Source organism: Tetrahymena thermophila (assembly GCF_000189635.1).
Source record: "Tetrahymena thermophila SB210 genomic scaffold scf_8254431, whole genome shotgun sequence".
NCBI lineage: Eukaryota > Ciliophora > Oligohymenophorea > Hymenostomatida > Tetrahymenidae > Tetrahymena > Tetrahymena thermophila.
Window position 1 is genome coordinate 459,659 of NW_002476212.1, and position 26,745 is coordinate 486,403.

Below are 26,745 nucleotides of genomic sequence, written 5' to 3' on the forward strand. Positions count from 1 at the left end.
TATTGAATACAATTTTGCATAAATAGATAGATATTAACTTATTGGTAAATGTTTAAAATATTTAGTAATATTTTTATAAATTAATTTGTTATCTTAATAATAATAAAAAATTGTGGTAAATTAATAGCAGATATATATATTTTTAAAAAATAAAGCTAATAAATGCCATTATATGTAACATTATAAACCAAATTTAATAACAGTTAAGTCCGAATCAAAGTGTTTAAAAGCTACAAATTAGATACTTAGTTACATTGATTTACATATATATTATTAAATTCTATATTTTTAGTAAATTTAACAATCATTAAAAAATTATATCTAAAGATAAAATAAAAACAATCACAAATGAGTTGTGGTTATTTTAACATTCATAATATAACAATAAATATCAATTGAAATGTGCAATCAATTATAGACTTATTCTTCATTTATCTATTATTGCATGAATTTTTTATTTATTTATTTATTTTAATTAAATTTTTTTATCTATTTATTAAAGATGAAATATAGTTTAAAATTAAATTAAAAGCAAATCACATAGTGTGCTTAAAAAAGGTATCCCTATGCTATTTATTATATTGTTCATGGTGATCCTCATCTTCTTTCTCATGTTTTTCTGTTATCTTCCCTAACTAATTTTCATACTCCATGTCATCACAGTCGAAATCATCTTCATCATCCTAGTACTAAAAGTCTTCAGGTAAAATTTAAGGATTTTCTACATTAAAAATTAAAATATAATTTAAACGATTAAATATTTAAATATGAATTATTTAATTATTTATTCAAAGTATTTAGTAAACAATATTACTGATAGAATACAAAACTTCATTTTAATCATCAAATTCTGGGTCTCCAAATAATATAATTTTTGACTCATGAATACTGTGCTGTTTGTACTCCTAATAATAAATTTAAAACATTGTTAAATAATAATATCTATTTACTTAACAATATATTTACATCCATTATTTCATGAATCGTATCCCATTGATTTTTCACTTCTGGCATAAATTTTAAGCAGTCTTTACACTTATTATCGAAAAGAGTTGTATTTTTGCATTTACAATAATCAGTAAACTTGACCTACATAATGTTTTGATAAAATTTTATTTAGTTTAATCTAAACTAATGAATGAAACTTATTTACTTCACAATAAAAATAATCAGGGAATCTCTAATCCTTTACAACTTTATCTGGATCAAGCTCTTTTAATTCGAATGTCAATGTGCTTTGTTTAAAATTGAAAAAATAAACAAAGCAAAAAGGAAGCTATTTCTAAATGTATTTATTTATTTTTGATAATTTATTTGAATTACTTATCTTCTGGAATAAAAGCAGTATTAAAAGCAAATCTGAACATAAATATATTTTTAAATTTTCCGTTGTGAATAACTCTAATTAACACATCCCCAATTACAACAAAAGGAGTTAAAATCTGCAGTTTGATTATATTCAGCTCTTTGTTTCCTAAATCTGTAAATTTTTTTTGCTCAGAGTGGCTTTTCTTATCTGTATAAATCAGCTATAATTTATTCTCTTTGACATTATATATTTCTATGTAAGGTCTACACGAGTGCTTCGAAAATATAGGTATTCCTACTAAGGTTAATGAAGTAATATATTTTAGAACAGGAGTAATTGGAGGCCCTTTTATGATTTATTCAAAGTATTTAACATATCTTTTTTAACTTGGCTGAGTAACACCACCTCCTACTTAAAATCTTTTTTATCAATTATATTTAAGTTAAAACCAAAACCATAAATGTTTTCTTTTTTAATTGCAAATTATAGAAAATATGTTATCACCTTTTTTTTGCATAATAAGTGAGAGCATCTTCAGCTGTTTGGAAGCGGCCTGAATAAATAAGATAACAACATATTGCAGTACCTGTTCTTCCTTTACCTGCTAAACAATGTACAAATACTACATTTGCTAATTTATCTAAATTAAGAAATAAAAATTGAGAATTTAATTAAAACTTTCAATTTATTTATTTATTTACTTGACAAGAAATCATCAATATGTTTACACATCATAAATAAAATGTTAATAGGAGGAGAATGATGATCTTCCCAAGGGAAATCAGATACCTTTTTCATTTTAAATTTATTAATTCTAAAATATTATTTGCAAAAGACCAACAAATAATCAAACTACTCTTTAAATAGTTCTAAAAACGATTAAATTGTTTTATTTATCAATTTTATTTCCAATTTATTATCAAAAAAATAATATCTTAATTATAAAATTACTTGGCCATTAAATTTTTCCTTTTGATATGATCTGCCACTCAAATTGTAAATGTGAAAATCATTTCCGTGACGTTCTTTAATAAACTGAACTACCTTTTGAGGAAGCGAGATAAAAATAATTTAATTTGCTGCTTACTTTAAATGATAAATTACATCTTTTATATTATTTCTAAATGTGATCTCGAGTCCCTCAGCTGGAAACGACATTCCTATTATTCTAGGACATATATAGCTTAAATCTAAATTATATCCTGCATCTTTCATACGCTTTTTCTTTCCTGAAACAATTTCTCTAATATAATTCATCCTCTTTCTTTAAAATTTTATGCTATAGTTTATATAAAACTTATTAGAACTACTTAATTTTTAATTTATGTAAGATCAATAATACTAATTAATTTTTTTATTAATCATTTAATCAATAAATTTTGATTGGATAATTTATTATCTGACTTGCTATCTTTTGGACAATAAATATCTGAATCATTTAATTTGAGGGTATTAATTAATTATTAACAATATTTTCTTAAATTAACTATAAATTTATAAGTAAATCTAATTCTTTTTAAACAATAAAAAATGTAATATAAGAACTTTATTCAATCTATTATCTACAGGAAAATAAAATTATTAATATTAAAAAAATCTAAGCTTTTAAATATCTTATTTTTGATGAATTTTATTATTAAATCATTTGTTTTGGTAAATATTAAATATCTTAATTAAAATGTTAGTTTAATAAAATATTTAATTATTATTAAATGTAAAAAAATTTATCCTTCAAATAGCTCTCAATAAATGTATTAATACACATTTAAATAAAATAATATCTTACCTTTTTAGTTTAAAAATAAAATTAAGATAATAATTAACTTAATTTTTAATTTAGAAATAAATCAATCTTATTAAATGCTAAAAAAAAAAAATTATGAAAATATTAAAGAGAGTATATTTTTTTAGGTAAAATAAATAGATAAAAATTAGCTTAATTTTTAAATTTTCAAAATTAATATTTTTTTAAAGCTAAAATAAAAACATTTATGAATAAAATATTAAAGTAAGTAATATATATTTAAGTAAAATAAATAAAAGACAATAATTAGCTAGCAAAAAAAAATAAATATATAGATTGACAAATAAAATATTAAAAAACTAATAATTTATTTGTTCTAAAATAAAAAATGTGATGAATAAAATACTAAATAAAGTAATTTTTTAAGTAAAATGATTATTAAATAATGTAAAAAAAATTTAATTTGATAACTAAAATCTTATTTTAATTCTAAGACAGACAAACAAACAAACATTGATTGATAAATATAAAGTTTTAGAATACAAAAAAACATTTTGTTTAAAAGATTTAAATTTTATATTCAATCACTTAATATTATATGTATAAAAGTAAATAGCCTAAGCAACCTTTACTTTAATTAACTTATATCCTAATCTTGAGAATCATCTTGTGACTAATCACTGCTTTGATCGTCTATATATTTCCATTAGATTTTATATGTTTCATCTATTTCTTCTTAATTTTAAGCAAGATCTTTAAATTCTTATGGCACATTTTCTTTTAAATCTTCTAGCCTGCTTTTGTTATTGTGGTTAGCAAACCATTTAGCAGTCAATGCATATCCTTATTTTAGAATCTAACTGAAATTCTAATCTTAATTATTTTTTTTATCTAAAGAGAAGCAAGATGACCAATTTGGGAACAATTTTTATGAAGCTTCATACATATTTTCAAATCTTTAGTAATTAATTCTGAATGGTTCATCTATTGTATCATAGCAAAATTTATTAACATAAAATTCTTGTTTACCATACCCATGAATTCCGATAATTAAATGACGATCATTAACACTATGGTCACCAGAATGTCCTAGCTCTAAATGACATTTTTAACCACAAAATGGGCATCTCTCTTGACATCCTATCATTTTTTGATAATGTAATTTCAGCATTTATTCCATCTCATTATTGAGTTCTTCTTTAAACTAAAGTATTATCTTATTGCCATTTGTAGGATTTATTTCATTATAAATTTTCCTCATTCCTTATATATATAACGACTAAACTGGTATATACTTTTTAACTATTTTAATTTTTTTAATTCTAGTTTTCTCTTTTTTAGAGCCATTTTTTCCTGAGTCAGAATCACTAAGCTATTATTCAGATGCTCTTTTTTATTTGTCATTTTAATTTTTTTATAAATCTTCTATATCATTTTAATTAATCTTTAAGCACTACTCTCTATCATCTTCTTACTTATCCTGAACATTTTTAGAAGAGTTATTATTTGAATCTACTTAAATAGTACCTGTTTCATTTTAAATTTGAGTATCTTATTTCTTTTTATTATCATCTTCTTATTCACAACCGCTTTATACACTATTTAATGAGGTTTGAGTATTACCTTTTTCATTTAGTTTTGCTTACTCGACTTGAGTAGAATCATTATTTTTTTATTCTTCTTAGTTATTTGTAAAATTTTTAGAGGAATAACTGTTTGTATCTACTTCGTTTTAAATTTCAGTATCTTATTTAGTTTTATCATTATCTTCTTAATCTTAACTACTTTACACCTTATCTAATGATGTTTGAATATTATCGTTTTCAATTATTTATGATTACTCGGCTTGAGCGGAGTTATGATTTATTTATTCTTCTTAGTTTTCTGCAAAATGTTTAGTGGAATTATTGTTTTTATCTACTTAAATTGTATCTACTTCGTTTTAAATTTCATTATCTTATTTAGTTTTATTATTATCTTCTTAATCTATGCTAGTTTGATTATTTATTTTTTCAATATGTTTAGAGTCTTCTTTTTTTTCCTCATTGCATAAATCTTATTCATTCTCTTGCAATATATCTCCCTCCTAATTTGAAATTTTCTTTTCTTATTCTTAAGTTTCTATATTTGATTAAGAATTATTTTAATCACCATATTATAATATTTTATCTTAATTTTCATCTTAACCTTCCATACAATTACTTTGCTAATTTTTGCTTTCACCTTAAATATTACTTTAAACTTCTTCAATCTATTTATCATTATTATTTTTGCTTAATTCACCATTAATTACAGATTCATTTAGATCCATAGCAAAAGAATCCTCACTATCTTGCTTTTATTTATCGTTTAACATATCAATTTAGGATTAAGACGAATTAAATATTATAATTTAATTCTTTTACTTATCTTCCTATTCTTTATTATTATTTCCACAGCTTTTCATTATTATTTCACTAAAATCTAGAGCTTATTTTTCTAAACCATTTTCCTTTTAACTTTATTTATTACTATTGATTTCTTGCTCATTTTCTGTTAAGCCATCTACTTTTTCGTTGTCTCTGTAACAGCTTTTATCCTTATCTTAGTGAATTTCTTGGACTTCATTATTTTCTTATTTTTACTCTTCCTCTTCTTTTTCTTCTTCAACATCACAGTTCAAATCATCATCTTAGACTTCTTCTTCCTCTTCTATAAATTAAGGTTTATTTTTTAAATTTTCTATAATAATTTCTTAACCTAATTATAAAGAAACTCCTTCAAAATAAATAGTATTTAATTTTTCAATAAGTTGATCGAAGTCAAATATTTCAGTGTTAACAAAATGTAAAATAATTTAATTTAATTCATCAATTATATTTTATAATCCTAGATTAAATTCTGTTGTTTTATTTTCTACCAATTCTTCAGCTTTGATTTTAATTTAATCTCTTTTCATTTCATCAATATATTTATTGATATTCACAGTATACTTAAGAAAGTTGTCTATGTTGATTTTTTGCTCTGTAGAATCATAAACAGACATAAAGGCATTATCAATCGCTTTGGTGTAATCTGAAGTTAAATCATCCACAGTTTTATTGAGTACAGGCTCCATGTTAGACAAAGATTTCTTTATAAATGTTGTAACTATTTAATTTTATATACTGCGCATAGCCTAAACTCCTAACTCTACCCAGTCAGTTGAAGTCTCTGACATTTTCTTGATATGTTAGATCTTTTGGTCAATTATTATCTAAAATTTTTCCATTTTTTTGCGAAGAACTTGCTATTGCCATTTCTTTACTTAATCTCTAATGATTTAGTAAAGAATATAAAATGTATATTTATACATATTAGTATCATTTATGTATTATTGCAAATCAGGTTATATTGAGTCAAAAAATACTTTGCAACAATCAACCATTTATTAAAATATGTTTTTTACGATTTCCTATTCTTGATAAACTTTATTAGGTTTAACTAATTTTAAGTTTTGGAAAAACTCTTGTATTTTATTAATTAATAGCTCATATTCGCTTGAACTTAATCTACTACTATTTACTAAAAATTTTTTAGCAATTTAATCTACTTAGTTTTCTTGAATGATATTTTTTACATCATCGAAGTTCTGCTTAGCAATTTAACTAATTGAAAATTCTTAGATTAAATTTTAGAGATTTTAATCATAATGCTTAACATACTCGTTTTTAAGCTATTCTAGCTACTGTCTCATCAATTCATCTGTTGTTTCAAATTTTTTTTATAATTATTTTATCTTGTCAGAATACTCCTCTTGAATTTAGTCAAGTAATTTTTTCAATGATTATTCGTTTTATTCAAATTGTGCTTGATTGACTTCTTATTAAATTTATTTATTAAAATCTTTTTCAAGGACATCAATTTGCAAGCCAAAGAATAAACTTTAAATTCTTTACTCAAAGATATTTTATCTTACTTATAAATTGACTTTGTTCCTATGCTAAGTCTTATTTAATATGAAGTAAAAGTCTCTTGGATTGAGTTAATTAATCAATTTATTATCATTGTAGTCTTATTATAGACTATCTTCAAGCTCTTCATTCATTTATATATTCAAAGTAGTTATGAACTAGCTATATTCTTGTTTTATTCTATTAAATGAATGAATATCCATATAATTATCTGTCAAGCTATTTTTTAATATTGCTTCTTTTTCTTCTATTTAATTGACTTTTTTTTCTTCAATTTTTTTTTAGTAACCAAGCGCAATTTCTTCTAATAACTTTTTAGACTTATACTCTTCAAGTGTAATACATTTTAGCAAATCATGGCCATGCTCCTTTAATCTATTCCATATTCCCTCTGCTTTAAAATAAAAATCTTAGATTGATAGATAGCCTTTAGATTATTTCAGAACATTTGTTATAGACTTTCTAAGTTGCAACACATCTTCACCAAACCCTGTATTTATATGTTTAAACCTAGATTCAAAATAATTCAATTCAGAAAAAGCACTTGGGAATATAAAAACATTTTCTGGCTTTAATTTTATTTGATTTTTATTTTGCTATTTTGAGCTCTAACTTTCAAAGATTCCGTTCACTTATATCATTTCATTGATAATTTATTTTTTTTTTAATTCAATATTATTCCTATCAAAATAGTCTCTTAAGGCAATGAAGATTTCCGGTACTGTGTAATTATCTTAAATATTATTAAATAATTTGATAACTTCCTCTGTTATGCTCATCATCTCTTTCATTTTTGAATTAGACTCGTCTTTAATGTTAAAAATTATCACATTAGAGATTAAAAATAGTAAAGTCATCACTGAGTTATCAAAAGATTAGTCCCTGAAAACGTTGGATAATAACCCTTCTGTGTCTATAACTATCAAATTCATTCCTTAAAAGTTTATTTTTGTAAAATACATTCCTTTGGTGCATCTGGCACTTGAGGTTTCGAAACTACATCTAAAAAGATAATTCATTAGAGTACTTTTTGCTGAAGACTAAGGACCTACAACAGAAACAATCTTGTAATCAGATAATCTGAATTTCTAGTCAATTTATTTAAAAAACTCTTCTAATAAATTGCTACCAAATTTTCTAGTTTTATCAATAAACTAGATTGGTATTCCCTTCTCAAAGGCATATTTATAGTAGCTTTGAATTTATACTTTGAGTTAAGCATGCTCTATTTTGTAGAATGAATTTTTTGAGGTATTTTAAGTAAATAAGCTAATTTCTCTTATGAAACTTTCAATAGAAATATCATAGTTATCTTAAAGAATAATTAATTAATTTTTTTATTTGTACAATTATTCTAAATACTCCTGATCTTTTTATGAAAGTTATTTGAAAGCAACTTTTTCTAAATTTCTAATATCTTAATTTATTTAATCTATTTTTTTATTATTTTCTTCAACCAAAGGCTACTTCCAGTCAGAGAGTATTTTAGAAATCACAGACTATTTAATATAGTTGTTTTAAGTTATTTCATTAAAAAAGAATATGGTTATTTCACTCAGCTGATTACATGACTCAAATTTTTTTTTAAGTTATTACAATTTTTCTCCCTTTTTTACAAAGTTTTCTGTTTCTCTGAAATATGATCTTGATAAGTTATCAAATATTTTTTCTTTGTAGAACAATTCTGAAAACACATTTGAATAAGAGAACATATGCTGAATAAGCTTATAAGATTCAACATCGCTTATTTTATTTAAAATTAGTTGCTTTTTTATCGTTTACTAAATCAAGTTCTTATATTAAGCGATGTGAGTATTTAAGTTTTCAAAATCACTATTTGAGATGTAAGCTTCTAAAAACTCTTCAAAAGATTAAATTATTTCTTATTTTTTTGTTTATTATAAAGTTTAATTCTTCAACTAAAAAAAAAGATTATCATATTCAGGCTCAGGATCGTTTTCTGAAATTAACAGCAACTTATATTCAAATTTATGATATTCAAGGTAGACTTTAAAGTATTTCTCTACTTAAGCTTTATGTTTCTAGGCTTTATGTATGATAAAAATGACAGAGTATTTATCATTCAATGTGTTAATTATTTTTTATGTCTCTACAGAAACAACATACTTATTTGTGCATAAAATAAAATCCTTTTCGAAATTTAGATGGATCAAAATTATGCTACTACAGTTCATCAAGTTAGTAAATATTCTTAAAAATTAAACATTTAGCAGATCAAGTTAACAAATGTCTAAAAGCGTAAATTGACTAAGCTTTGAATTAGGGAATTAAGAATATAAGTGAACAGTTCCTCTTTAGTTAAAGCCCTCATTAAGATCAGCAATTATATCTTTATTATTTGCTAAGTAATTAAAAAATTCTTCTCTTTACTTCTTTTGAATACTGCTGCTGCAAACATTTAGTATGATATGGTTTTAAAATTAATCCATAAAAGAATAAAAAGCAGAAATCAGATTGTTCTTATAAATTTAGTTTTCATCGGTTTCTTCTATTTTGTAAAAAATTGGGATAGATTAATAGGAGCAACTTAATATCTAACCAAGATTTATTTTGTCAATCAAATTCAGTCTTTCAAAGACGAGAACAAGAACGTTGCTCACATTTAAATTTTGTAGGCATTCAATCTAAACTTGTTACTAAACTGATTTCAACAAAGAAGTTAAAGGAATTCTCCTGTATAACAAGTCGAGTATTAAATCAAAATAAAAGTCCAAAAAGAAGTTTAAAATATCTCTTTCACTTAACTCTTTCAGTGCTATTTTAGTTTTGAGTTCATCATTAAATTATTTCGAGCATTCTTGTTAAGTCAGACCATATAACCTTGAGGAATTTATTTAAGTCAAGTAAAGAATTTTACTTTGAGCCTTCTTTTAATCAGTTAAGCATTAGAGAAATGAGCTATTTTAAATATCTTTACTATTTTTAATAAAAATAAACTAATCATAGAGAAAAGAGAAAGTAATCTCTGATTTTAACTTCCTTATGTAAGTCATTATTTTTTTCTCCTCTTATTCTATTGACTGCTAAAGGCTCTAGTTATATCATTCAGATTTATCTTATTAAGCAAATAATATATCATATTGTTCTAGCTATTTCAAAATTAAAATCTTGTCTTAATCCTTCATTTTAGTTGAAGCTGTTTCTTCTATTTTACTAAATAAATCATAGTATATCGACAACTTTTAATTATCCTCTTCCTCAGTATTTTGATTATTGTTAAAAAATCTAATAGGTACAATTTTCAACCAACCTTTAACGTAATCCATTTTTTATTTTTTAAGTTTTGATTTTAAAATTTTTTATTATTATTATAAACTTTCTAAAATGAGCTCCTTTTTAAATTAAGAAAGATATCTTTTTATTGATCAAAATCTCTTAGTTTTAGAGGCATAAGATTAGTATGGTGATGGCGATAATGATGTATTATCAGTAGATTCAGTGTATAAATTATTGATTATTCTAATAAAAGGGTTTTCAAAAATATATTTTTTTTTATATTAAATAATTGGAAATTTATATAGGAGAACTTAATAATTTCTTTTATAAATTAGTGTTGACCTTATTAGTTCATTAATGATTTGAGTGCATTTGCAATACTTACTATAAAACTCTCTCTCTCTTCTAAATACTTACATATGTATACTAATACTTAATAAATTTAAATAAAATTAATTTTTTCTTCATGCTTAAGTAAACATTTTTTAAATAATATTTTATTTTTTAGTACTTTTAAATTTTTAAAAGTTTCTAATCGAAAAAAAGAAAAAAAAAATAAATAATTGATTATATCAAAAAAGTATTCTTTCAATTTTAGATAACCACAAAAATAGAAATATTAAGGATTCAATTCTGGTATAAAATCAAAAAATAATTAATCAAAATAATTTAAAAAAAGCAATTATTAAAAAATATTTTGATCAAAAGGAATTTATGATTAAATTTTTTATAAGCATATAATATACTACAAACAGTATTGAGCTAAATTTAGGATATTAGTTTAATTACAGGCATATAAAAATATTAACGTATTTATTCTTCATGCTTAAGTAAACATTTTTTAAATAATATTTTATTTTTTAGAACTTTTAAATTTTTAAAAGTTTCTAATCGAAAAAAAGAAAAAATAAATAAATAATTGATTATATCAAAAAAGTATTCTTTCAATTTTAGATAACCACAAAAATAGAAATATTAAGGATTCAATTCTGGTATAAAATCAAAAAATAATTAATCAAAATAATTTAAAAAAAGCAATTATTAAAAAATATTTTGATCAAAAGGAATTTATGATTAAATTTTTTATAAGCATATAATATACTACAAACAGTATAGCTAAATTTAAGATATTAGTTTAATTACAGGCATACAAAAATATTAACATATTTATGCATATTTATTTAATCAATTATTCTATGTTAAATTCATAGAATTTTATTTTACAATTTTACATTAAATATAAATGATAATAAAATAATACTTTATTTATTATATATAAAATAATTAATAATTATAGACATTTTATTAAGATTCATAATAGCTATTATAAAATATAAGTATTAATCTATTTAATAATTTTAAAATAATGAGATATTTTTACATTAAAGTCAAGCTTCATAAAAGATTTTGTGCTTTGGAGGTTTGAACCTTTTATGGAAGAGATAAAAAATGATCAGTTATTTTAATTTTTTTATTAATTTTTTTCAATTTGATTTTCCTTTGAAACATAGAAATATAGTCATAAATTTTAGAAAACACAAGAATATAATTAATAAATAAAAAATAGAATGAAAAAAACATATTTTAAATTTCTTTTACACAAATTGCATTTAAATTATTAGTTAAACTATTATTACAAGCTTTATTATTAATAAATTTTCAAAAATAGTTAATAATATTAAAATAAATTTAAATATATAGATATTATGTAATAAATTTAATACTTCTAAATAAACTTAAGCAAATTATTTAAATAATTTAAAATGTATATTAAATTAAGAACGTAGGTATTTATAAATTTTAGTAAACTAATTTTTAGTTAATTTAAAATTATTAAGCTTACATTTAATAATTTTTCGTTATTTTAATATTAGCTAAAACTTAAGTTTGTTAATTTAAACTTATTATCATTTTTGAAAAATAGCTTAATTTTATTTTTGTCCAATTTGCTCAAAAAAAAGACATAATTTAGGTAGCTCATTAAATATTAATAAAATTTATACAATTTGATAAAATTTTAAATAATTTTTTTTTTTCATAAGATAAGGTAAAATATATAAATGAAAATAGCTTTAATTAAAAAAATAATTTTTAGCCTCTTTGTAAAGCAAATGACAAATTGAAATATAAAAATTTTTTCGTTTTTATTTTAAATTTTATTAGCTAAATTATTTTCTTTAAACTATTAAAAATCCACCACAATTATTCAACTTCTTTGTAAAATAAAGAGCTTTAATTGCTGTGTTAAAATACTTGATTATATTGTAAATTAGAACATTTTAATTTAATAAAAAAATAAGTAGTGTCATAATTTAATTTTTGAGTTATTACTTATAATTAGTCTAATAATTAATAATATTAAATCAACCAAACACTATAAAAGTAAGTGTAAAAAATAATAATATATAATTTCTATTTGTTAAGTTAGTAAATGAAAAAATCACAGACTACTCTTTATTCTTTGTTGCACTCTCCTAATAATGATTATTTCTCTCCTAAAAGCACTCCTAACTATGAGCCTAATTTAATGTTTTCTCGACTTAATTCATATAAATAGAGTGATACTTTAAATAAATTCAATGATAATTCTACTAGCAATAATCAAACATAGATGAAATAAGACTCTTTATTTGATAATTTTGTATACTAAGATAATCTCTTTAACTTTAAATTAACATAAAAGCAGATAAAATAGAAGTTTTAACAAAAAGAAAAATTATTTTAGAGCTTAAACCAATGTAAATTAATTTGAATCTATCTTAACCAGAAAAAACAAATCTTAAAAATTAAAAATATTATATTAATTAGCTAGCAATACATCATTTTCGAGTGGATCATTTAAATACGCTACTCCTAGATTATAGTTGGAATAATCATCTAAAAAGTAGCTCAATTAATCTAGTTTAAAGAAAAACAACTTTTAAGAAAATGTAAGATAGTTTGTTGACATTAAAGATTTGATAAGGCATCCATTAATTTGTAAAAAGAAATCTAATGAATTAAATCAAACTAATACCTTAGATAAATATTAAACAAAGTTTACTTCTCAAGCATATAAAGAAGCTTGCAATAAGACTTTTCACTTAGAAAAGTAATAGTTTAAATAGTATATAAATAATTAATGTACAGCTTTAAATCCTAAAGTAAGCAAATATTTATTTTATTTAATCTCTATTTTAATTTAAATAATTTAAGTTCTACTTAAATGATATATGCATTTTTTACGAATATTTGTTAATCATCAATAAAATAAAACAATATTTTGACTTATTTATTGAATTTTAATAAAAGATAAAGTAACTATCTAATCAAAAAATATGCTAATTAAACGGGCAATAGCTAAAAAGATTCAAAAATTAACTTAATCAAATAAAAACAGAACCATCTAAATCATAGATTAGTTCTTTGGAGGAAATTTCAGATATAGAAGAAGAGGAAGAAAAAGATCTAAACAAACAAATGAAAACAATAGATTATATAGGAGAGATGAAAAAAGAATTAGATAATGCAGGTTCTATTGGAAAGCATGAGGATTTTATATTAAATTAAGCTAAGAAACAAAAAAAATTAATAAAACGTATAAAAGAGGAGTTCTAAAAAAGACAGCAAATTATTGAAGAAGAAAAAAAGAAATAAGAACAAATTCAAATGACGAACACCTAATAAAAGAGCCATAGATTGCTAAATAACTAAAACAAAATAAGGTTTAAAAATTAACAATTTGGAGAATCTAGTGAATATTTTGCATAATAAATCGAAAGTGCATAACAAGAATAGTATCTAGAATAAATGAAGCCACACCTTTTCAGATAATGCTTAGCAAAATACTCTCATCTCAAGATTAGAAATTTAAGCTATCTAGTTTAACCTGACTCTGATAAGCTTTCTAAAAAAGATCTAAAAATTAACAGCAACTTAAAATACGTATATTAATTAAGTAAATTTATTGTTAATAAATTAATTAGATAAGAATAAATCACAATTTAAGGTATTATGTTTTAAAATAAATTAAATTTTTTATAAAAATTAGATAAAGTTTCATAGAATGAATAAAGTTCGAAGTAAAAGCTGCTAGAAGGAGTTAGCACGTTAGAAGACACTAATGAAAAGAAGAAAGAAATTGAAGATTTTTCAGCTAATCTAAACTAATAGCTTCAACAAACTAAATAGAAGCTATAAATATGTATGAAGTAAAAGGAATAAAAGCTTTTTTCTGCTATTAAAAACAATGAAAATATTGAAATTTAGTATTTATTAAATTTATATCCTCATTTAATTAACTCTCTTAACAAAGTAAAATAAATTTTATTTGAAAAATATGTTAATAAAAATAATAAAAAAATAAATAGAGGGGAGATACTCCTTTGATTTATTCTGTGTAGTATTGTAACTCTAGTATTGTAGAAGATTTGATAAAAAGAGGTTCAAACTTAAGCATATAAAATATTGTATTTATAAAAATTTTCATACATATTTTAATATATTATAATGTATATTATAGGTAGGACAAACTGCCCTTAGCTTGGCAAAAAAATTAAAAAAAGATCAAATTGTTGAAGTAATTTATTGAATTTAATTTAAGTTGATTTAAAAAAAATATAAAAAGATGATTGAAGATATCAAAATAAAATGACAAGTGCTCATCCAAAATAAAAAATATTATTTTTTAATAGCTAATAAAATTTTAATTACTAATTAACAACTAACTAACTTGCTATCTTAATAAATTAGTTCATAAATATATACAAAATTTATCATTTATTCGTTTACAATTAATTTTATTTTATAGAATTATTTTGATTGTAAAATCAAAATTAAACTAGTTTATTTATTTTTCTTTTTGAATTAATTAAATTACTTGAAATATGAGATTTAAATAAATTATATTGTTCATTATCTTTCTGATGGAATGTCCATCTTCTCAGAATTCTTTCCTTACTCCTCAGCTATTAAATTTTAACTTTACTTTTTCAATTCTAGATCATGTAACTTATTTTCTCCATCTTTTCTCAGCTTTATCAGCAACTGAGTAAATATTTTTTTAATTGACTTTGTTCCAAAATTAATAATTGCTGAATCTCTGTTTAATTTAAAAAATTTGAAAATTGATGAAAAACATATTTATGAGAATCAAATTACTTTTAATCTTTTCTTGCACCAACTGATCCCATAGAAGCGTTGTCTTGAGGAGGACTTAAATGAGTAAAAGAAGAATGGCTTGTTTTATCATCTTCCTCTTTTTTATTTTAAAAGAAATATTCACTCATTTTAGAAAGAATACCTTTTTCTTAATTTTTTATTGAATCCTGTATTTTTTTTTCACAAAGCATAGCATGGTAATTATAATATTGTTCAGGTTAGTTAAATTCCAAGAAAAATGTTGGTGCCCTTATTAACTTAAAATAAAGTATGATATTCCAGTAAATTATAGGGTGTTCTTCTTCAAACTTATTACTCATAATTGAGCTCTAGCCCTTCTACTTCATTATATTTTCAATTTCTTTTCTTACAATCAAAGGAGATAAAAACTCCACTTACTTTCTTAAGTTATTATAAACACTAACATTAGTAATATCTATCCCTTACTTTTCCTCTAAAGTAACAACTTAAAACCTTATTTATTTAAAATAAATATTAATTTTATAATTATTATAATATCTTATTTTAACTTCTTTTTTTCAAAAAATAAAAAGATTATTTTATTATCTTTAATAAGAAAAATTTATTAAATTAATATTTTAATTTTAAATTATCAATGCATATTATTTATTTATTTAAATAAATAAATCATTTATTACTTTGATACAAACTCATGAGAACAAGAGGGTATTGGACATTTCGTTCTATAATCAGTATTCCCTTTTTTCCAATTACTTATAATTTCTTCTGGGAAGAGATTTCTGTTACAATTAGGACATGTCTCGATAATTGTAAATAGAATATTATCAAATTTGCTTTTAAAATTTTGCTATTAAATTTAAGTTCCTACATTTAATTTTATGTTATTCAGTCCTTTTGCAATTTTTTGTTCTTAATTTTCATTATCTTTAGAATCTTCTTCGATTATTGTCATTTGGTTTTCAAATACTTTTTTTCTTATTTCCTCTTTTTAAAAAATAAATAAATAAATCAAATGTCGAGTATGATTTTTAGAATTTTTAATTAACTACCCTGAGCGGCAAAATATTCTTTAGATTAAGTGACTGCTTAAAAGAAGATTCCATGAGTAATAGGAGATGTTTCGATTTTTTATTCTTTCATTTATTAAACTAATTCAATAACTCTATCATCTTTACCATAATATCCACAAGCCTCAATAACAAATCTGTACATAATTTCTGTTAAAGCATGGTTTTTTTTTCTCAACTAACCTAATAAGAATATTGCATAATCAGTTAGCTTGGTGTAGTAAGGTGAAAAAAAGTCTTATTTTAACTTCACTATAAATATTTAGAACCAGATATAATATATCTACTCATATAAATATTTAGCCCATCTATATTCATCGAATTAACTTGTATCTTCTTGTTACTGTTCTATTTCCATCAAATTAAATTCAGCTTTTATGACTTCTTCTAACTTTTGGCATTTAGTAAATAACTCAGGTTTCAACTTGGGGAATCGTTCATAAGAATAATACTCTATATTTATATCATTTATTCATAAGTAAATATTAAAAATTTTAAAATAATAAAATTATAACATAAATATAATTACAGGACTTATCTAAGTCTTATTCGCTTGGTTGTTGTACAAATATAGTTTTGGTGAGCTATTCCTTTACAAATAATATGGGATCCTTTTTACTTCTCTTTTTTTCTAAGCATCTGATTATTAATAATTATTTATGTTTGGTAAATTTACAGCTAATAAATGTTTCAATAAATTTACATATCAAAAAATTAGTAATAAGGTTCGAAGGGAGAAATTTAGGTTCTTGTCTCGATAAAGTAAGAAAACATTGTAGTTTCTGTGAATTTTTAAAGAAAAGTTCCTTGTTTTGAAGATTTATGGAAATTTAAGAATTCTCTTGTGTCAAATATTTCACTCATTTCTTTGTTTGATTTCTTTTTATCTGGAGGAATCTTTTTTATAAAGAACTTTATCATAATCATTCAAAAGCTTTTTTTAATTTTACTAAAAACTTTTTATATTTCATCATGAATGAAGAGACAAACTCTAAGAAAGAATCTCTTATGTCAAAAGCATCGAAGTTAACAGGTGGTATTTCATCTTCAGCAAAAGGATTTTCAAATGCCAAATCTTGCATATCTAAGAAATTTTTTACATCTTAAATAGGCAAATGCAAATTAGAATAAGGTTGCAATCTTTTTTTGAGTTGTTTCAAAAATTTTTCTGGAAGGGCAGGCATCCACTCAATATTTATCAAGTCGTTACTATCTAAATAGGCTTAAATACTCTGATATTAAAGTATATTTTTTTATCAAAAATTTATTTAAATAAAGTTACTTACTTCTGATTAGATACCAGAAGATATATCAAAATTTTTTAATTTTTGCTCTAGCCCTATGATTAAAGGAAGAGGAGCTTCCATATAAGTTTTAAACATATCAGGAAGAATAGGAATGTATACATGATTCCATTAAAATGGAAATATAAGACTAATTAAAGCTTCTGCCACTTAAGTAATAACGGACTTATACTTGCTTATGATGAATAGTTTTTTTTCTAATAAGATACACTCAAAAAGGAAAATAATTTTATCTATATCCAAAAGTCTAAATAAAGTTAGCAGACTTTTTGCACTAAATGGTGGGTATTTATGAGAAGTCCCAAAAATAACAGTTTCTATTAATATTTTATATTAAAATTAATATTTTTCTTTAATCATTATATTTAAACAAAACCTGGCCCTATTTCATATTGAATTCCTAGCTTTCCCCAATCAGTTATTTCTAAAGGCAATCTATTTTAATATAAAAAAGATTGAATTCACTTTATGAAATATTCACATAGAGTAAATAAATTATCAAAAGCTAATTAGCTTTTCCAATTTTGTTTAGTTAAACAAATACTAAAATGTATAATTAATTATTTAAGAAATACCTAATATCGTCAACTATATTGCATATAAATCTTTCAATAGGTATTTCATTCTTTGATAAGGATAGTCTATATAGATGCTTTAATATTTGTTTATACTCATCAAAATAGTTATAGTGAGAAATCAAGCAAATTGCCTTTTACACAAAAAGAGGAGTTTAGTCATCAATTTTTATATGTCCTAGCTAATTTTCAAAATCATAAAATTACATTTCATTTTTCATTGTTAAAATTTATTATAAAAAAACTTTAGATTAATTTGCATTTTACTTATTCTATCACTTTTTGATCAGGAACTTCATTAAAAATTAAACAAGTGCAGTAAATTCTGCATCCATCTTATAGAGTTAGCACAAAATTAAAACACTCTGGTTAAGTTGAATTATCCCTTTTGAATTTCACACCTTCTGGAAAACAGAACTATGAAACAGCATCTGGAAAAGGCTAAATAAAAAGTATAAAAACAAAAAATAAGTTTATTTTATAAATTTTAAGAAATTTATCTGTTAAAATTAAAATCTGTACAGTATGCATATGATCAGCTAAAGGGTACCTATCAAGTACTGCTGGCTTATATCTTTTGTTTTATATCTCGTAATCTTTTTTATTTACCATAAAAAACATTAAAAGTCATAACCCAAAAATATAGATTGATTGATTGATATATTTATGTATTTTTTATGTTAAATTTAAAAATGTATTTATTTATACCTCTTTGAAGGCAAAACACTCTATTTTATTCCTAAAGGCCAAATGAAAAATTAATAACTTCATGCTAAATAGGCACAACTACATGCAAACTTCCACTTTTAAGTTTATTACTGTTTGAAATTTTAGCTGTGATAACTTTTACTCTTAAAATTTATGTATTGAAATTGTTTTTGCTTTAAACCTTATATGACATAGCAAAAGCATATCCTGGTTTATAGTCAGCTTAAATCAATTAAGTTAGATCGAAATTTCCTTTCCAGTAATCAAATCCTTCTCTTTTTAAAAAATAAAATTTGCTTTATAGCTAAACTAGCTTGCTTTAAATCTGCCAATTATTAAAATGAATGTTATTACACCGTTTATTATGTAGTCTGAGGATGCCTATCTTCTATACTTTTTACAATTGAAACAGGAATATAATTATGCTTTGCTTTAATAGCCTATGATATTTTTAATATTAATTACACTCATTTCTTTAAAAAAACATGCTAACGTATCAAAAAATTCATCTAAAATAATTATTTACTATTCCCCCATCTATAATCTTAAAATAATACACTCCTATCTCTGTAATTGCTGGTTTATCTTTACCATAGTAGCACCTAAGCCATAAACTTTTATCTCCCAAAATATCTACATATTTTTCAGTCTATGTATCCTTAAAGCTACCAGAACTTAATTATATAACCTCTAGCCCAATCAATGGAAGATCTATTTTAATAAATGTGGCATAAAATAAATAAAATTATTGTAATTTGAAGATTTTAGTTTTTTTGATTTATCTAATTATTATTGATTGATTGATGATGATGCTTTTCTAATAACTTATCAATATAATACCTTCCTCAGATCTATGAGTCTCTATTAATTTATCATCAATGCCTATGGTAGTGAAATAATCGAAGACCCTATTTGTTGTAGCTATCATTTTGTTTATAGTTTTGATTTTATATCTAAATGCACTTTTTTGAGTTTTAAAATAAATCTAAGTAATAAGTAAATAACTATATAACTAACAAATTGCTTTCTTTTCAATACTGAAAAAATTTAATTTAATTTGTTACCAATACTTCGCATACAAAAGATCTTGTTAATTTATTTACTTATTTGAATTCAGTAGCTATAATATTAAAAATATATAAATAATGATTTTAAACGGCAACTCTAATTCAAATATTTACTTTTTATTTAAAAATTTAAAAACTGATAAATAATTCATTAATTTTTAAATTTTAATTCCATTTATTTTTAATTAAAATTAATAGAATTCAATTTAAAACTTATTAAAATCATTTTATTTTTACAATAAGTACTGAAATTTATCTGATTTGAACTCATATTTAAAAGGAAAACGATTATTTAAATATAATAAATTATTATACTTATATTAATTTGTTTATTGATTTACTAATTTTAAAAAATAAACAATCTATAAAAAATAAATAGTCATTCTTTAGAATAATAACCAAATAATTTTGTAAATATTCTATTTTTTAAAATATTTTACAACTACGATAGTGAATATGCTTAAATTAAATTTTTAACAATTTATTTTAGGACCAATTCAATAACATTGTACCTTCCTTCATATTTAAAAATATGATTCTTTTTTTTAGTAGTGTCTATAAAGATATTTACAATCAATATATTAGTGATTTTAGTTTTCTTATTTATTTTTTTTTCAATGTATAGTAAGCAATTATTGATTTAAAAGTATTAAAATAAATAAATTATCAATAATTAATTAATTAATGATTATTTTCGAATTCATTTAAGTTTCTTTTAATTAGTTAAAATATTAACAACTAATTATTAAGAAAAATAGCTTAATTTAAATTGTGAAAAAATCCTTAATAATAAATAACAGGATCAATTATAACAAAAATTTTAATTAATTAACATTGAAAGCAAACATTATTAAGTTGATATTAATTAATGAAACATATTTAATCATATTTTTATTACCGTAATTTCTTGGTTAAGGTTTAAAAATCGAATTTCAAGTATTTGAGAGTTTTTCAAAATTAATTAATAATTCTATCATAAAAATTTTCATTTGTTTACTCCCTGCCATGATTTTAAATAAGATTATATAAATAAAGATGATATTTAGTTTAATAATTATAATACTAGTTTTTGTATTTGATTTCATTTTTTATAATAATGATAACAAATTTAAAAAGAAATTTAGTTTTTAAAAAATTTAAATATTTTGTGATTGATTAATTTTATTTATTTTTAAATAGACTGACAGACAATTAAAAACACTAATTTGAAAGAACATTACGAAGTATAAATTTCAAAACTATTTTTAAATCTTCTTTTTTTAGATTTTAAATTTATTTGCATAATTAATTACCAATAATTTATTTGATAATTTAAATTTAATTAATATTGATCTAGCAATTAATGCATTTTCAAATAAAATTATTCAAATAAATAATAATTTCTTTATTTATACATATTAATTCTGATTTATAATAGATATTTAATTTAAATTAAAAAAAATATGGTATTTTAATTTCTTTAAAATATTGTTTTGAAATATGATATTTATAATTAATGAGATTATTTTGGTAATTATTTATATATTTATAATATTTAATCAACTTAAAATGTTTAGAAATTTTAAAATTGTATAGGCTAATATCATACTTGCATTAAAAAAGTTTTTTAAATAATATTTAAAGTAGTAAAATTAAATAAAGTTATTTATAGATAAAGTTACATGTAACTTAATATTTAAAATATAAAAACAAAATCTTAAATTTTTCTATAAATTAATTTTAATATTATTTATTCTTGAGAATGAAACTTTAAAATGTTTAAAATTTATTTTTGCTATTATGAATTATATATTATATATATATATATTTGTATAGCACCCTAGGGTAGTGTCTTTTTCAAGGCTACATACAAATAGAATACTAAATTCAAAATACTGTAGTCTATCTTTGTCTGCTTTTGCTTTTCAAAAATGTTTTTAAAACTTTACTTAGCCTTTTTGAATTTTTCGAAATCGTTTAAGTTATCATCTTTATTAAAAAATGAATTCTTTTCAATAACAGCTCCCTAAGTTGTATCCACTTTATAAAGAATTTATGGTTTGGGAATGTAGTTGAACAAAGCAAGCTAGTCATCATTAAGCATGATTCTTTTTAATTTGTCGACTTCTATGAATTTTTTGATGATATACTCTATGTCTAAGTTATTATCAATCTCTTTGAATCCATAATCAATCACCTATTTTTTATTTCTAAAACTTGAAAAAAGTCTAGTTACGAAAGATAGCATGTAAGAAAAAATATTGAAGTTTAGGCTCGATCTATTTTAAGCCACTTCTTATTGCTTATTGTAATCATTCAAAATTTATTCATCAGTCAATTATTTTCCTGCACTTAGAGTATGTCTTTTACTTATTTGTTAAGAAATATCTTCATGATCATTTCGCTAGGTGTAATAATCCTTAGAATCTTTGCGATCGGAAATTAAAATTGGTGAACCTGGATCTCGCTAAGCAGATGCTATTTAGTATGAGTTTTCTTTTATTGGAGAGGGATTATAAAACTGATATATTTTCCTATTTTAAGGTGCTTAATTTTCAACTGTTTCTATATTATTTTATTATTGTGTAGGATTCGAAATTAAAATACCTTAATTAGGTTTATTCGTTATGTCTTAAAAGTCAAAAGACTAGTTAATTAAAGATCTAGCTAAGTGAATTTATGAGTATCTCAAGCAAAGGAATGAAAAAATTGTGAGCAAAATTTGAGAAAAACCACCAATTTATGACATAATTGTAAATAAATTGTCATAAGTCCTTTTATATAAATTTTCTTTCTCTTTTTCAAATCTTACAACTAAATGAAAGAAAAAACCATTAGAAGTATCAACTATCTATTAATCAAAAAAGTAAAAATTAAAATTCTACTGAATAAATAAATATATAAATAAGAAGGAGAAAAAAACTTTACTTGATTATCACTATAGCTGAATGAAGGATACGTTTATGTTGAAATATCAGATGTAACCCATCCAAGATCGCTCTCTACGTAATTATTTCTCATATATACGTTAACTTCTCTTGGGAGATTTTAGCTAGTAATCCAATACAAATCTCTTGAGAATCTTATAAAAGGATCATCTTTGTTTTCAGGTGCAAAGTAGACATCTGTGAATAATAATTCGATGTTGTTGTTGTCAACCAGAGCATCTATTTCTTTTTCATCTTTGCAGCCTTATCCAGAGCATTTATAGAAATAAAAGTTTAGTTCTTGGTAAGAATCAGAATTAAACTACCCTTCAATCTCAACTACCAAGTCTTTTGGAATGCATTAATGCATATTTAATTGAGACTTGAGAAAAAACTCTCTTAGTTGAGGGTCAGGAACATGGTCATCTGTGCAATTAACTAAACTAAACACTTTTGAGTTAAAAACTTAATCATATTTACCTGTTGTGCTGTTGTATACATTTTTTTTAGTCTTATGCACTCCTTGTATTGTGAATAAGGTATTGTCAATATAGTAGTTATAGTTAATGTCTAAAACTCCCAAAGCAAGAGAGAGAGTATTTGGTGTTATAACAAACATTTTAGGGTCCTATACCTATCTTTCTTAGTAAAGCACTGTTGGGTTTCTTCCATTAATCACTGATGATATTAAGATTCCTAATCTAATCAAAATAAGACTGCATAAGATAGCAGTAAGGAAAGCACCAAATTTAGTTTTATGGATTTATGAGCCTTAGAATCTAACTGAAACTTGACTACCAAATATATCCAATTAATTCATTTATTTTCAAGCTTTTTGTAGGTTTGTGTTTTTTATATTTAGATTTTATATATTTATTATATTTATAAGAATTAGGTTTATTGTTTTTTTAAATTTTATTTACATGTAACAGAATAATAATAATAATAATAATAACATAAGTGATCTTCTACTTTTAATTTAATTATTCACATTTTTTTAAAGTTATGGCAAATTCATAATCTAAAAAAGCAAAATTTAATTATTTTTAAAAGCAAGGTAGATTTATAAAAAATTAATTTTCGAAATTTTATAACAAAAAATTAAAAGTTGTTTGTAAAAGATAACTTATAAATTGAATAATTTCATACCCTGTTCTGATTTTAAATAAAATATTTAAAATTTGATATTTAGATTAATATGCTAGTTTTAATATTTGATTTCATTTTTATAGCCATTTTTATAATCATATAAGCATTTTAAAAAGTAAACCAGTATAAAAGTAATTACCTGCGTGATTAATTAGATTTAATTATTTATTTTAATTAGGTTGACGATTAAAAAAGTACAGACGTAAAATTTAATTACATAGTATGGATTTAAAAATAATTTATAAATTTTATTTTCTTTTTAGATATTAAATTTATTATGGTAAACATAATAGTGTATTTCATAGTTTGCATTTAACTATTTTTTTAACTCGCAAAAACATTTGAAATAGTGCTTAAATAAGTAAGGTTCTTAGAACAAATATCCTTTTCTTTGTTTATGCATAATATTTATATTTTTTTTATGTATATATTTGAATTTTATTAAGCGTATTTAAGCTATGATAAATTTTAATTTTCTAAAAAATTCCTTTGATCTTGATATTTACAATAAATATGAGAGTATAAAGGAAATTATAATATCATAATATCTAATCCATAATTACTTATTTAATAATATTTTATAAAATTAATAAATACAATTAATAATAAATGTATCGAAATTTAAAGATTGTAATGAAAGACTAGACTAATATCGTTTTTTTATCAAAAAAAAAAAAAATTTTTTTTCCTAATCAACTTAAGGTTTGTTTATAAGTTAATTTAATAAAAATACAGCTAGTAATAAAATTAAATAAAGTTATTTTTAGAAAAAGTCAATTAAGGAATCAGTTTCCAATATGAAAACTCTTAAATTTTTCTATTTACACTCTCTCAGATATCTAATTATTATTTATTCTTGAGAATTAAACTTATAAAATATTTAAAATATTATTTTTTTTTAATATGAAATATTGATAAAAATATAATATATACACATTTACTTTATTTCTTTAAATTAATGAAACCATATTATTACCATAAACTAATAGAAAAATGACTATCATGATTACTTACCTTATTTTAGATAAATTAAAATTATAATTACTAAAAAAAATTTAATTGCTACTTAAAATATGGTTTATAATTGATGATTTTATTAATATATGTATTAGACAAACAATCTAATTGATTTTTCAGAAATAAAATTTACAGCAAAATATAATTCATAATTTTTAAGGAATGAATAACATATACAGAGAAAAATATATTGATTAAAGGTTTTTAATTTTTTCAATCCTAATTTTATAAATAAATTCAAATTGCTTTTAAATTATATTCATATGTAAATTTAGAACCTTTTTGATTTGCGAATAAAATTACACTAATATGAATTAAATTTTTGTAGATTAAGAGAGTAATGATTTATTTCCAGAAAATCAATAAAAATAGCATAAATTAATATTTTTTTAATATTGGTGTTCAAGCCTTCTATTATTGTTTTTAAAGCTAATGTTACAATTTTTAACAATTTATATTTTTATAATAGTTGTTTTTATGTATTATAATATTTTTAATTTAATTCAATTTAAGCTTAAATCTTTCAAAACAATTAAATTTATTTAGATTGGCTACATTAAGATAAAAAATATTTGAATATTTTGCTTGCCATTTAATTTGATTTACATTAACTTATTTTAATAAAGACATCAAAATTAATTAAGTAAACTAATTTATTTATTTTTTGATAATTAAATATAAGTATATTCAAAAGTTTCTGATCGAGCAGAATTGCTATTAAATTACAGATTTTTAAAAATGAAATGATTAGTTATTAATGTAAGCACTTTTATAATTCAACTATTTTTTTTCTAATGTGATATGTGAAAATCTTTTATAATTGAATAAAATTATAAAGATCAATATAAAATATATTTACATTTATATAAATTTGTTTTAAATGATTTTAAATTTTTTTTCTTTGCTTTTCTGTAAGAGAAGTCATAATTTGTTTCAATCATAAATTGTTATTCTAAAATTTTATATTTATGTGGCTATTTTTAAATTCTTTTTTAAAAACTAAATTTTATTTTCAATTTTACAATGGATAATACAAACAAATTAAAAAAAATTATCTCAAGGATGAGTAGTTTTAGTAAGAAATAAAAATATATGATTATAAAATAATCTAAATACTGAACAAATTGTCATGTTTGGCGCAATTCTAGTCGCTATCTCTCTATTTTTGGTTGCTATTATAAATTTACAAGCATTTATAAAATTTAAAATCATAATAAAGAATATTTTTCATTTTCAATAAAGAAAATTTCAAAATAAGCTCATTTTACAACAAATATATATATTCAGCAACTTTATATATAAAGGAAACATATTTTAGCATTACTAAATAATTCTATGTAACACTTTCTAAAAACAAAATTGATATTTTTTAAGAGTAGTATTTATTTATAGTCATCATAATTTTATCTATAAAAAAAAATATTATTATAAGATATTTAAAAAATACTAAACGTTAAATGCTATTATCAAATTTGATTTTTTCTAACTACTAGAATGCTTAAAATTTAATAGATATTATTCATTCATAGTTGCTATTTAAAATAGATTGAACATAACATCATTTTGTAAAATATTTAAAAAATAGAAAAGATAGTTGAAGCTTATTAAA

The 26,745-nt window shown here is 21.6% G+C and overlaps 6 protein-coding genes across 6 annotated transcripts; 1 reads left to right on the forward strand and 5 right to left on the reverse strand. All coding sequences in view use genetic code 6, as the record gives it.

The window, feature by feature from the left end:
- Positions 1–536: 536 nt before the first annotated feature.
- Positions 537–2,566, reverse strand: TTHERM_00313160 (phosphatidylinositol-3,4,5-trisphosphate 3-phosphatase; the record flags this gene model as incomplete). Its single annotated transcript, XM_001033497.4, has 9 exons — positions 537–721; positions 815–905; positions 967–1,089; positions 1,154–1,235; positions 1,324–1,728; positions 1,814–1,949; positions 2,011–2,098; positions 2,261–2,353; positions 2,414–2,566. 9 exons carry the CDS (start codon positions 2,564–2,566, stop codon positions 537–539), a joined length of 1,356 nt encoding a protein of 451 aa, XP_001033497.3.
- A 1,067-nt stretch (positions 2,567–3,633) lies between these two features.
- TTHERM_00313169 (endo-1,4-beta-xylanase xylA, putative) lies at positions 3,634–9,999 on the reverse strand (the record flags this gene model as incomplete). The annotated part of the gene is made up of 1 exon (XM_002348297.2): positions 3,634–9,999. The coding sequence occupies one exon, from the start codon at positions 9,997–9,999 to the stop codon at positions 3,634–3,636; it is 6,366 nt and encodes a 2,121-aa protein (XP_002348338.2).
- Positions 10,000–10,047: 48 nt separating this feature from the next.
- Positions 10,048–10,272, reverse strand: TTHERM_00313170 (hypothetical protein; the record flags this gene model as incomplete). Its single annotated transcript, XM_001033498.1, has 1 exon — positions 10,048–10,272. One exon carries the CDS (start codon positions 10,270–10,272, stop codon positions 10,048–10,050), a length of 225 nt encoding a protein of 74 aa, XP_001033498.1.
- Positions 10,273–12,653: 2,381 nt separating this feature from the next.
- On the forward strand, positions 12,654–14,855 carry TTHERM_00313180 (ankyrin repeat protein; the record flags this gene model as incomplete). The annotated part of the gene is made up of 7 exons (XM_001033499.3): positions 12,654–12,960; positions 13,031–13,365; positions 13,514–14,159; positions 14,253–14,515; positions 14,572–14,670; positions 14,724–14,780; positions 14,829–14,855. 7 exons carry the CDS (start codon positions 12,654–12,656, stop codon positions 14,853–14,855), a joined length of 1,734 nt encoding a protein of 577 aa, XP_001033499.3.
- A 257-nt stretch (positions 14,856–15,112) lies between these two features.
- TTHERM_00313190 (DENN (AEX-3) domain protein) lies at positions 15,113–19,925 on the reverse strand (the record flags this gene model as incomplete). Its single annotated transcript, XM_001033500.3, has 16 exons — positions 15,113–15,302; positions 15,362–15,835; positions 16,021–16,327; positions 16,393–16,863; positions 16,940–17,049; positions 17,114–17,307; positions 17,361–17,642; positions 17,697–18,031; positions 18,091–18,149; positions 18,290–18,471; positions 18,557–18,730; positions 18,812–18,885; positions 18,998–19,272; positions 19,352–19,437; positions 19,524–19,708; positions 19,838–19,925. 16 exons carry the CDS (start codon positions 19,923–19,925, stop codon positions 15,113–15,115), a joined length of 3,486 nt encoding a protein of 1,161 aa, XP_001033500.3.
- A 1,677-nt stretch (positions 19,926–21,602) lies between these two features.
- Positions 21,603–23,790, reverse strand: TTHERM_00313200 (ATPase, histidine kinase-, DNA gyrase B; the record flags this gene model as incomplete). The annotated part of the gene is made up of 4 exons (XM_001033501.2): positions 21,603–21,651; positions 21,726–21,731; positions 21,993–22,894; positions 22,972–23,790. The coding sequence occupies 4 exons, from the start codon at positions 23,788–23,790 to the stop codon at positions 21,603–21,605; spliced, it is 1,776 nt and encodes a 591-aa protein (XP_001033501.2).
- Positions 23,791–26,745: the final 2,955 nt, after the last annotated feature.